Source organism: Cicer arietinum, chromosome 5, assembly GCF_000331145.2.
Source record: "Cicer arietinum cultivar CDC Frontier isolate Library 1 chromosome 5, Cicar.CDCFrontier_v2.0, whole genome shotgun sequence".
Classification (NCBI taxonomy): Eukaryota; Viridiplantae; Streptophyta; class Magnoliopsida; order Fabales; family Fabaceae; genus Cicer; species Cicer arietinum.
Genome location: NC_021164.2, coordinates 37,842,442 through 37,855,572, shown reverse-complemented (window position 1 = coordinate 37,855,572; position 13,131 = coordinate 37,842,442). Strand labels below are relative to the sequence as shown.

Genomic DNA, 13,131 nt, shown 5'->3' with positions numbered 1-13,131 from the left:
GCGGCCTTTACCCTCACAAAGGGTTGATTTTGTGGCTGAAAAAGCCCTCACAAAGGGCTCCAATTTCAGTTGGATTTTTTTGCGGCCTAAGCCCTCACAAAATGACAACGTTGTGATTTTGTGAGGGCTTAGGCAGCCACAAAATCTAGCTAAAATTTTAGTCTTTTGTGAGGGCTTTTTCAGCCACAAAAAAAGACCAATTTTAAATTTTTGTATTTGTGATGGCTTTTTCAGTCACTAATTTGTGAGGGTTTTTTTTTGCCACAAAATATTTGTAAAGTTGGCCACAAATGAGGGGATTTCTTGTAGTGATCATGTCTATTTATAACGTTTTTAATCTTTACGTGAATTGAATTCATGAATGCCTATATCAACTCAAATGACGTACATACATTTACATAAATTCAATTTATGTGTACTTACTTGAACTCAATTTACGTACGCCTCATTTACTTAACTGAGATTACGTATACGTGAACTGAATTCACGTACGTTTACGTGAATTGAGTTCCCTTATATATATGTACGTAAATTGAGTTCACGTAGATGTACGTGAATTGTATTCACGTATTGCCTATAAATTCTTAAACTCCACTGAATACGCGTACGTGAACTAAGTTTACGTAAAATTTTCAGATTTTGAAATATTTACAACGTACGTGATCGAGTTCACGTAAAATTCTCAGATTTTAAAGGAAAAAGAAAAACAAACTCAAACACATATTAATAAATATACTTTGTTGGGTGACTAGTGGAAAAGCTAATTGGGACATAGGGTGGCCACAGCCACCCGTAAAATCTCTAACAATTTGTTGAAAAATATTATGCTTAAATTTTTAGTGAAATAACTATTGTAATTCCATTAATTTTATATTTACTGTCGGATAAAAAAGTGTATCTTGGTTTCTATTCAATCTCTCCTTTCTTTCTCCTTCTTAATTTGTTTTTCTTCAATCAAAAGATCGTGAAATAACCACTACGCCAAAAATGACATTTTATAGCGCGTCTTTTACAGCACTTACTAAATACAAGCGCTGTTGTAGAATTTTTTAAAAATAATAGAGGATACAACATTTTTTTGACAAGCGTTGTTGTTAACAAAATTCTCTTTGCATATCCATAATCTAGGCTTCAAAATCATAAACTCAAACATAAAAAATCAGGCTCTCCTCCTCCTTATAGTAGTCGGATGAACCATATATGTTTTGTTCTCCTCTCTTTTATGGTGGCTGAAACCACATCCACATTTGGGGTAAGAAAAGTTTGAATTTTTCTCTTAATTTTGATAATCAAAAATAGTTTTATGCATTAATATTTCATTTAAACCTTGTTAAAACTTTACATGATTGATTTAGTCATTGCATGTTGATTTCTCAAGCTTGATAATAAATTTTAAATTTTATGTGTAATTTTACGAATACTACACTTGATCATCATAAAAATGTGATTTTCATGTTGCATGTTAAGTTATCATCATTTTTTAAGTTGATTGATGAAAAGAAACTTTTTTTTGTTAGTAAAGCAATAACCATTTCAATGAAAGGTTGAACAACAAAAAGAGGAAAACCTTGATTTATGTTCCATAGACCTAGAAATGGATTGATGATGTCATGTATGTTCATTTTTCGTGGAGAAATTTCATGATCAAGTCATAAAATTTACATGCATGAAGGTTTGAATGTGTAAAGATAATTCTGGAATTTTTCTAAGTCAAATAGTTTGAATTCTCAAATTTTTTAAATTAAGTTGTGATGAATTTTTTATCAAGAAATTTATCAAGTTTTAACATCTGTTTAATAGAAAAATGGTTGTTTAATAAAAGTCTTGAGAATATGTCTAAAATAATTTTTTATTTCAGCTACAATAAAGCATCTGTTTTGAGTAAAATTTTCATCATATCATGAATTGACTAACTTTATTGTTTTAATCATAATTAAAATCTACTTACAATTTTTAAGTGATTCTTTCCGAAAATGAAACTAGACAAAATCTTCTACGTTTTAAGCATATATTTTATAGTATTTGGTTATGTTAAAATAATTTAAAGTGGTTCTTAAGTCTGCAAAACAATAAAGAAATTGATTTGCTTAACACGAGAAACTTTAACAAGAAAACTACTTCTGATGGATACATAAAAATCGAAAGAAAAATTATTTTTAGAAACAAAACATCTTAACCTTTTATTGCGAAGTTATGGTTTACATGTTGGAAATTCTAGAACCCGAAACTTTTGAACTATCATTGCAATATTTTCTACATTTTTAAAAAGTCATAAAATTAGTTTAGGTTTGGAATAAACATATTTTGGACTAATAATACTTTAAAGATAAGTTTGGAATAAGTTAATATTTAGGACTCAACTAATAAGCATTTTATCAAAAAGCGTTTTTTTTATAAAAAAATCTTGATGTCTCATGAACACGCATCATATTTGCATTTAAAAAAGTAAGTCCTATAAGGTTAGGGTACCTTTTATGCTAAACATATAGATTTAATTACTTTGTCAAAGGTTAAGAGAAGAAGATTGATTCAGGACTTTTAATGCTTATGGCATGGTGGTTAATAAGTTGCATAAATTAACTTAAATTATAGAAGTTGCATGTATAGGGAATCATTGCACATGCATATCATAGTTACGTGGTAATTGAGATGGACTACTGGGTATAGTTATCAGTATTGATCCACGATATCCTTGTGGAGTTTATTGAGTTGTGATGTTATTGGGAATGGACATCACTATGATGCTATTGGAAATGGGCATCACTATGTTGGTATCGGTAATCGAAACCCCTTTGATAGAGGGTCACATATTATAGAATTAGGTGCACTTGAATATAGACATTGCATTACGACTTGGAGTCTTTTGCTCAAAATTTATATGTGTTGTGAATATAGTGTATACATGTCTGTATTTGATTGATGATAATTGATACATGTATACTTCGTTTATTTTTTGATATGATCTTTGTCATAGGTTGGAAACATACAGATCGAAGTCAAAATCACATTTCCTTGGAGAACGCAACAGCTGAAGCTACAAAACTCAGAATCGGACGATTTCAAAACAAGGTGAAAGATGATGTTTTAAAACGTAGGTTAAGCTGTTGCATCACCGAAATAGAGTATGTAAAACACGATATATGAGCACAAATTACTGAACACGAAAATTGACACAATTTATGTATTAGGGTTTGATGTAAATGAAATTGACAATTATAATTCAACAAATGAACTAAGAACAAAATGACACCACAATTTAGAGGTTGATAAGCCAAAAAGAACACCATAAGGATCAACAATCTTTGATAAGTTCAAAGTGAATTCTCTCAAGAACACTAGAGAGCAAAGCCTCGCAAAATAACAATATGTTCAAAAAAAATCTTCTTTTAATAAGCTAGGGTTTGCCTTTTATATAGTGCCACTAATTTACTAGTTCTCTAAATTTATCTCAAGTCAAGTTTTTACAATTAGACCCAAATGTTCTTATTAATTCAATCTACTACTTTAATTAAAACTTATAATTAATATTTGGTCACACGCAAATGTAACCTTCATTACTTAACTTCTTCAATTTGAATTAAGCAATTTACTATCTTGGGCTTCAATTCTTTATGAGTTGGATTTGCTTCAAATAAAGTAGTTATCAAGTTACCCCTAACTTGGGCTTCAATTCTTCATGAGTTGGATTAGCCTCTTTTGATGTGTTTCGAAATTTACCCCTAGGTTCATTAGTCCATTTCTGATTCTTCGCAAGGTAGAACCGGTGGTATATCAGTTAGCCTTGCCACCTAATTCCCTGCAGAATGTTTCCATATGTTGTAGTTAAAAAGTTATCACCCTTATCCAACTCATTTAATAAAGCTAAAAGGCTATAAATTAAAGGAGAACGTAGAGTTTGAAGCTAAGCGAATTCAATTTAAGGCATAGCCACGTAACAAAAATGAATACTACTCTAAATAACTCAATTCTATTTTTTAATAGCATTTAGTTTATAGAATCACGTGTTTTCTTCCATGTTTTTAAGGAGACCACTAATCAATTGTAATCAACAAATCATCATACCACCATTTATATTCCATGCCCCTTGTTTGTTAGTAATAATCATACGATCAAGCTATTACATGCATGATGATTCGTCTCTCCCTCCCTTGTACCCACTCAAATGTGTAGCAAGCCAGAATAATTAAAATGAATGACAATTAATTTCTAACGGTTGGTCAATGATATTATTCCAATTGAATTTTTTATATCTATATGTGCAATTAACCGAGAATTATTAATTTCCTCTAATCAACTCCACACCTCCTATATTAGTCTCATATACATCTCCCTCGTAGAATACGAGTAAACTTACAATAAAGCAAAAAAAAAGTCCAAATCACTCACACCCCACGTGTCATTCCCAACATTATATTTTGTTTATCTCAATCAACAATCCACATATTCCCTCTCATTCTGCACTAGTGCAATTAAACCTTGTTAGATTGGTTCCTATATTCATGTTAGATCGGTTATTGGTCCGATCTAACATCAAGCATTGTAATAAATAGTGAATTATAAAATCGGCTAAAATGACAGATATAACAAGTCAAAATTCAAAATTGATTTATTACATCAGTTAAATTTGAACAAATCTAACAAATCAATTCAAAATCGATTCATTACATCGGTTAAATTTGAACCCGTCTAACAAGTCAAATTCAAAATTGATTTATTACATTGGTTAAATTTGAACCAATATAACAAGTCAAATTCAAAATTGATTTAATACATTGGTTAAATTTGAACCAATCTAACAAGTCATATTTAAAATTTAACTAAATTTCATACTTCCTTCGTTATAACAATTAATAAATCAACTAAATATCAATTGCATTGTAGCATTGTCACGACAAATAAGTAGAACCAAAACAATAATGTAATTATAGACATAATCGAATTGAACATGTCTCGACCCAAGGAGTCACATGATGACATCAACTATGTTGACAATACATTATACTAAACATGAAAACACAAACAAATCACAAGTTTGAGTATATATAAAAGATAGTAATCATATTAATAATCAGAATTAACCCAAAAAGGTTCATATGAATTAACACAACCAAATCACTTGAATGATTACTATTATTCACCGTCTCTGGCCAAAGATTTCATTGTCAGCTGCAAGCACGAAATCAACACAACAATTTAATGCATTAGCGTCCAAGAAACCATCACAAAGCTGAATGAAACACATATTCAAAACTTAAACCAATAATGAACATTTAAAAAACATAATAAATAATAAAATATTTATCATAATAACTCAAAATAAAAACAAACAAACAAACAATTTGACTCAAATTTTTGAATAATAATGACTTAATACAAAATTCTTTAATCATGAAAATAGAAACAAACAACAAACAATTTGACTCCGCTTCTTTACATCATCATCATGGCCTTCAACAATAGACCCCAATTCATCACCACAAATTTGGAATCCTGAATCTTTAACTTCCTCTGGCACTTTGTAATCGCTTTGTTGCACGCCTGTGAATATATGATCAAAAGTAAACATATTGGCTCTGATATTTATAAGCTATGAGAATAATGACAAAGAAACTTACCTTGCATAAACTGAAATGCTGCTTTGGAAACCAAAACTGCCACCCTCAGCTTCTCCTGGTGTAAGGAGAGGATGAGTCTTTGAGAAATCAAACAGGAAGATGTCACATTCTATTTCTATGCATTGAAGAGAAAACTAAGGAATCATTGTTATAGTACTTTATAAGTATTCTCAAATCCTTTACTAAGAAAAACACTTTTCAGAGTTAATGAGCACGAGTGTTGTTTATACTCGATAACCAAGTGTACAAAAGAAAAACAAGATCACTTCGGTCTTTATTGAAACTGATAACAGTGGATGACATGTAATCAACATGTTGAACAGTGGATGACATGTGATCAACATCTTGGTCATCTTCCATCTGATGCTTCCATAAAATGTTTTAAAAGGTTCAATTTTATTACTTTACTTGTATGCTAGCAAAAAGCATTTTATGTCTAATATTCAAAATGTCCATAGACTATCATCAACAATATCAAATTAAAAATTCCAGAGTAACTAATTTATGCATTTATGTTCATCATTTTTTTTAGTGGTATCTTGGCTAAAATTTGAACTTTTGAACACTAATTAGAAACCACAAACATTAGTTAGTACATATAAAACTCAAAAATCTAAAACGATTGCCACTTGAAAGTAGAAGGTCACAGTGATATGATGTGTCTGTTCGACAAAAACAAGAAAAAATGAATACGAGTTAAGTTACACCCACATTCATTTCCCTTATTTTTGTCAAACTGATTATGATCAAGTCATCGTCTCATATGTGAGGACAAAAAAACCATAAATTTCTACTTCAAAATGAAATCATCCATGAAGCTTCAAATAATTTTAAAAAAAATTAGAATCATATACAGCCTAATAGTCCCAACAATGTCTCCAAAACTTAACGACACGACAAATAATAATACACACACAAATATATGCCATATATCTCAAATGTTGACTAGTCCATGGTACTATAAATTAAAAAATAATAATAATTGTGTAACCAATAAACCAATGAGAAAGTATCTTTCAAATAATTTAATTAATAATAAGATCAGACTGATTTATATATCTAAAATATTATTGGCGCTATATATATCTAAAATAATAATTATAATAATAAAATAAATAAAAAATAGAAACCTGATTGGTACAACGCTTAGCAGCAGCTTTGCCCCTTGTTTGGAGATTGACAGTGAAACGAAAGCGTCTTTTGGAGTTCTTTACAACTCTGCATGCTTCTCTCTATCTTCTAGCAATACAGCTTAAAAAAAATAGCAGAAATTGTACAAAATATGGGGTGATATATATATATACATACATATATATATATATATATATATACATACATATATATATATATATATGGAAAATATACGTGTAACTCTAGAGAATCACACATTGACTAGAGTTACAGTGCTTATAAGGCTTAAATAATCCTCACCTTATAAGTCAGTTTTGTAGAATTTTTATTTAATTAAAAGAACTTATATTGAGCAAACCAAAAGCATGCCTTTGTGTGTGTGAGAGCAGAAGAAAGTATATCAACAGATTCAACACACAGAAATAAGTATCAATAAAAAGAAAAATAATCTCTTTATTGTATCAAGACAGTACCATCAAATTCTACAAAGAATGAGACAACATTCTCAACCACTCTTTTTAGATAGCTTAATTTTATAAACATATCGTCTTCTCCACAGTTGTCTTCCCAGAGTCCATCATTCTTGCACGACAAATTGAAAGTATTTACAATGCCAAAGTAATCATACTTGTTATCCATAACATGTAATCACAAGATAACAAACCAAGAAACTGACCAACAACATATATACAACGTCCATTTAAATAAGGCTGGTTCTGTTGCGACCTATTATTCAACTTTATTGGTTCAAGTAAGAAAATGGTAATATAGATATTGAGAAAAGCAACAAACTGAACTAAAATTGCTATTTATTGATGCTTTTACTTATTAGAACAGAAAAATATAGCATCAAGCCATCAACTAGAATGAATTGGGTTAAATTAATTAAAAACAACATGCTTTTACCTTTAGAATCAACTCTTCCTCAAGGGGAATATTGTGCCCTTCAAATTTCAATATCGAGGCTACAAGAATACATGAGAGACAGAAACAAAATGTAAGCATTCAAAATGGAGCAGCACTAGTTTTAGCAAGTAATCGAATTTCCATTGAGCATGTCTTTGAAACAAAAGCGAGTTCTTTTCACCCAGCTATGAATTACCGAAGAAACATTTATTATTCTTCCTTGAATCCCTGTCTTGTTTGCAATATTTATCATTTTCTCTAGTAGCATTTTTGTTAACAAAAAATGTCCTGCAATTTAAGAATAAAAGAAACAAATTTAATTGTAGTTACTTAGGTCAGGAAATGGGTTGCGCCAGACCAATTCGTCGCCAGCGCGGAAGAGAAAACATAATTTAGGGAAATACAAATTTAAGTATTGATTGTAAAGGAAGGAGTGAAAATATACTTTAGAGAAAACAAAATTTATTTAGAGTTTGCATCGAAGGATGAAGGTTGTTGAAAGGTGAAAGCAGTGAAGGGTGAAGGAAGGATTTGTGTTAGGCGCGTGTTTTTGTTTAAAATTTTTTTTTTTCTGAATTTCAAGGAATTTTTTTTTTGATAAAATATTTATTATTATAAATTTATCATTTTTTTTTTGTGTGTAGAATTCTTTTTTTTAATATGTATGTTAGAACAGTTGAATTATAATAGATCTAATAAAGTTTATCATAATAACAAATTTGTCACCGCCTTGGTTATTACATTGGATCTATAACAACTGATCTAATATCGAGGATGTAACAAGGTTAAAATGCGCTAGTGCTGGTCGAAGTTCTAAGCTTTCGTTCCTTTATCTTTGTGTGATTTTTTTAGGGCTATATAATGTTACTTGGAAGGAAAATGCTCAAGTTAAGTGCTTTTCTTCATGCAAAGTTAGACTAGATATTAAATTAGTGGTTTGTAAGATATTAATACAATGTTTTGATGTCTTAAAAGAAAATTGTTGATTTTATGTTTGTCTTAAGGAATTTAACTATAATGTTTTGATATTTTTAGTAATATGTTTGTCTTGACAAACTTAATTATAAGATTCTATTATTGTGAAAATGTTTACCGTAAAATTGCGATTCTTACGTGTTTTAGTGTACTTAATTATAAAGTTTCAATTTTTATTACAATATCATTAGTAAAATTTTGGCTTTTATGAACAATATATGTGTTCTCATTAATATGGGTGACTTCTGTGTGGACGACTTTTTTATTTATTGTTATTTTTATATTTGATCTAATTATGTGTTCTAGGTGGGTTGCTACTTGAATTATTTATGTATATTTTATGACTTGATGCATCTTTGCGAATTATTCAAAAAACAATTTCTTTAAATCCTTATATTTATATTTTCTGGTTGTTAATTTAATATTTGGTTTAATTTTTTCAATGGGATGATCTGACTCCTTACACTAACATTTAGGTATTAATGATCTTAAGGAATTACATGAATGTTGTTTTCTTGGTGCACGCGTATGGAAAAATGGTACTCTTATTTTAAAATAAAAATGCGGAAGTGGGTATTTTTTTGCTAGCAAATAATTGAATCGTAGTTAATTTGAGTGAACCTTGTTTCTTTTGAATTTCACATAAAGAGAAATTATTATTATTATTATTATTATTATTATTATTATTATTATTATTATTATTATTATATATTTAAAACAGACTCCCCTACCACCTCACATATTTCTTCCACGTAGGCAAATATTTCCCATCTCAGCTAAAAAGCTGACGTCACATTATTATTTCATAACGTTTGTCCAACATCTTTCACATTAATTCCACATTATTTTGAAAAATTTATATGAATTTTTATGTCTCAATTGTCAAATGATTATTGATATAGTAGTTATATCAATAATATATATTCATTTTATCAATATAATTTATAAAAGAGAAGTACCCAACAATAATATATATGTAGCTTCTGTCGCGTCCGGTTTGTCCGCGAAAAAGGAGTCGCCACCAATTTTATTTTTATTAAAGGAAAAATTGGATAAAACCAAAAATAATATTTTTGAACCAAAAATTTGGATTCGGGAGTCGATTACGAATAGGGAAGTATTATCTCCCTACAACGTCCGTTAAAACGGTTACCCTATAATTAATTATATACAAACTATTTATTTATTTATTTATTTATTTATTTTTACCCCATAAAGAATAATAAAAAATTAAATTATTTACATTAATGAAAGAAAAAAAATATTTGTTTTATTAATTTGGTTTGACAAGGGAAAAACCTTGCTCCTACGTATCCCCAGGTGCAATAGGGAAATCAAAACTCACGTAGTTCTTGGGTAGAAAATATTTATGTGTTGACGGATTTTATTATTATTTTTATTTATATATAATGAATGAATGAATGAATGAATGAATGAATGAATGAATGAATGAATGAATGAATGAATGAATGAATGAATGAATGAATGAATGAATGAATGAATGAATGAATGAATGAATGAATGAATGAATGAATGAATGAATGAATGAATGAATGAATGAATGAATGAATGAATGAATGAATGAATGAATGAATGAATGAATGAATGAATGAATGAATGAATGAATGAATGAATGAATGAATGAATGAATGAATGAATGAATGAATGAATGAATGAATGAATGAATGAATGAATGAATGAATGAATGAATGAATGAATGAATGAATGAATGAATGAATGAATGAATGAATGAATGAATGAATGAATGAATGAATGAATGAATGAATGAATGAATGAATGAATGAATGAATGAATGAATGAATGAATGAATGAATGAATGAATGAATGAATGAATGAATGAATGAATGAATGAATGAATGAATGAATGAATGAATGAATGAATGAATGAATGAATGAATGAATGAATGAATGAATGAATGAATGAATGAATGAATGAATGAATGAATGAATGAATGAATGAATGAATGAATGAATGAATGAATGAATGAATGAATGAATGAATGAATGAATGAATGAATGAATGAATGAATGAATGAATGAATGAATGAATGAATGAATGAATGAATGAATGAATGAATGAATGAATGAATGAATGAATGAATGAATGAATGAATGAATGAATGAATGAATGAATGAATGAATGAATGAATGAATGAATGAATGAATGAATGAATGAATGAATGAATGAATGAATGAATGAATGAATGAATGAATGAATGAATGAATGAATGAATGAATGAATGAATGAATGAATGAATGAATGAATGAATGAATGAATGAATGAATGAATGAATGAATGAATGAATGAATGAATGAATGAATGAATGAATGAATGAATGAATGAATGAATGAATGAATGAATGAATGAATGAATGAATGAATGAATGAATGAATGAATGAATGAATGAATGAATGAATGAATGAATGAATGAATGAATGAATGAATGAATGAATGAATGAATGAATGAATGAATGAATGAATGAATGAATGAATGAATGAATGAATGAATGAATGAATGAATGAATGAATGAATGAATGAATGAATGAATGAATGAATGAATGAATGAATGAATGAATGAATGAATGAATGAATGAATGAATGAATGAATGAATGAATGAATGAATGAATGAATGAATGAATGAATGAATGAATGAATGAATGAATGAATGAATGAATGAATGAATGAATGAATGAATGAATGAATGAATGAATGAATGAATGAATGAATGAATGAATGAATGAATGAATGAATGAATGAATGAATGAATGAATGAATGAATGAATGAATGAATGAATGAATGAATGAATGAATGAATGAATGAATGAATGAATGAATGAATGAATGAATGAATGAATGAATGAATGAATGAATGAATGAATGAATGAATGAATGAATGAATGAATGAATGAATGAATGAATGAATGAATGAATGAATGAATGAATGAATGAATGAATGAATGAATGAATGAATGAATGAATGAATGAATGAATGAATGAATGAATGAATGAATGAATGAATGAATGAATGAATGAATGAATGAATGAATGAATGAATGAATGAATGAATGAATGAATGAATGAATGAATGAATGAATGAATGAATGAATGAATGAATGAATGAATGAATGAATGAATGAATGAATGAATGAATGAATGAATGAATGAATGAATGAATGAATGAATGAATGAATGAATGAATGAATGAATGAATGAATGAATGAATGAATGAATGAATGAATGAATGAATGAATGAATGAATGAATGAATGAATGAATGAATGAATGAATGAATGAATGAATGAATGAATGAATGAATGAATGAATGAATGAATGAATGAATGAATGAATGAATGAATGAATGAATGAATGAATGAATGAATGAATGAATGAATGAATGAATGAATGAATGAATGAATGAATGAATGAATGAATGAATGAATGAATGAATGAATGAATGAATGAATGAATGAATGAATGAATGAATGAATGAATGAATGAATGAATGAATGAATGAATGAATGAATGAATGAATGAATGAATGAATGAATGAATGAATGAATGAATGAATGAATGAATGAATGAATGAATGAATGAATGAATGAATGAATGAATGAATGTGTCGGTTTTTATTAATATTTTTATTGGACACGACCATTCAAATCATGAATGAAAGAAAGCACTTATACTCTTTTTTTTTTAACGTGATATCTTTGATCTCCTTTTTTTTTGTCCTCTTTTATTTTTTTTTTCTTCCGTTCTTTCTTTTTTTCTTTTTTTTCTTTTTTAATATTGTGATGTGACGTTGGATCTCATGTTGTTGTCTGCCTTGTACTGTAAACGACCTATACTATATCCGATTTTATTGCAATTCATTGTATCGAGGTATGGAATATGTTTTACTTTCCAATACATGATAATCATAAGATGCATTCAGGAAAAAGAGTTAAATTATAAAGGTAATAACAATATATATGAATATATTGAAATAAAAAAAGAATATACATAAGATAAAACAAAAGAAATGGGTGGAAGACCCGACTTGGTTGCTAGTAATTCAATGGTAAAGAAAAAAGAATATACATAAGATAAAACAAAAGAAATGGGTGAGAGACCCAACTTGGTTACTAGTAATTCCAAGGTAGACTGTACTAACTTCTCATGCGATAATCCGATCCATATTGTTCACTTTGTCTTTTCGAGTATATATTCTTTGTTCTTGTTTTTCTTCTTCTCTCAGGTCGCCCTTTTGGGTTTTTAACCTAACAGATATTTTTGTGCACCCTAATTTTTGTCCAGGTTGTCCTTTCAGGTTTTCAACCTAGCGGGGGTTTTTTTTTTTACCATAGTTTTTGCCTAGGTCGCCCTTTCATGTTTTCAACCTAGCGGGTATATTTTTTTTGTACCCTAATTTTTGCCTAGGTTGCCTTTTCAGGTTTTCAACCTAATGGGTATTTATTATCTAAGCATAATACTTTTTTACG

The 13,131-nt window shown here is 28.7% G+C and overlaps 1 protein-coding gene across 1 annotated transcript in view; it reads right to left on the bottom strand.

Annotated features, from left to right (window-relative positions):
• Positions 1–5,134: 5,134 nt before the first annotated feature.
• The window catches only part of LOC140920442 (uncharacterized), an 8,833-nt gene continuing 836 nt past the window's right edge, over positions 5,135–13,131 (bottom strand). Inside the window, exons 2-4 of the mRNA XM_073368714.1 lie at positions 5,616–5,670; positions 5,414–5,538; positions 5,135–5,227 (exon numbers count right to left, since the gene is read on the bottom strand). Of these exons, the coding sequence (XP_073224815.1) occupies positions 5,135–5,227; positions 5,414–5,538; positions 5,616–5,670 (273 nt within the window). The remainder of the gene's footprint in view (positions 5,228–5,413; positions 5,539–5,615; positions 5,671–13,131) is intronic.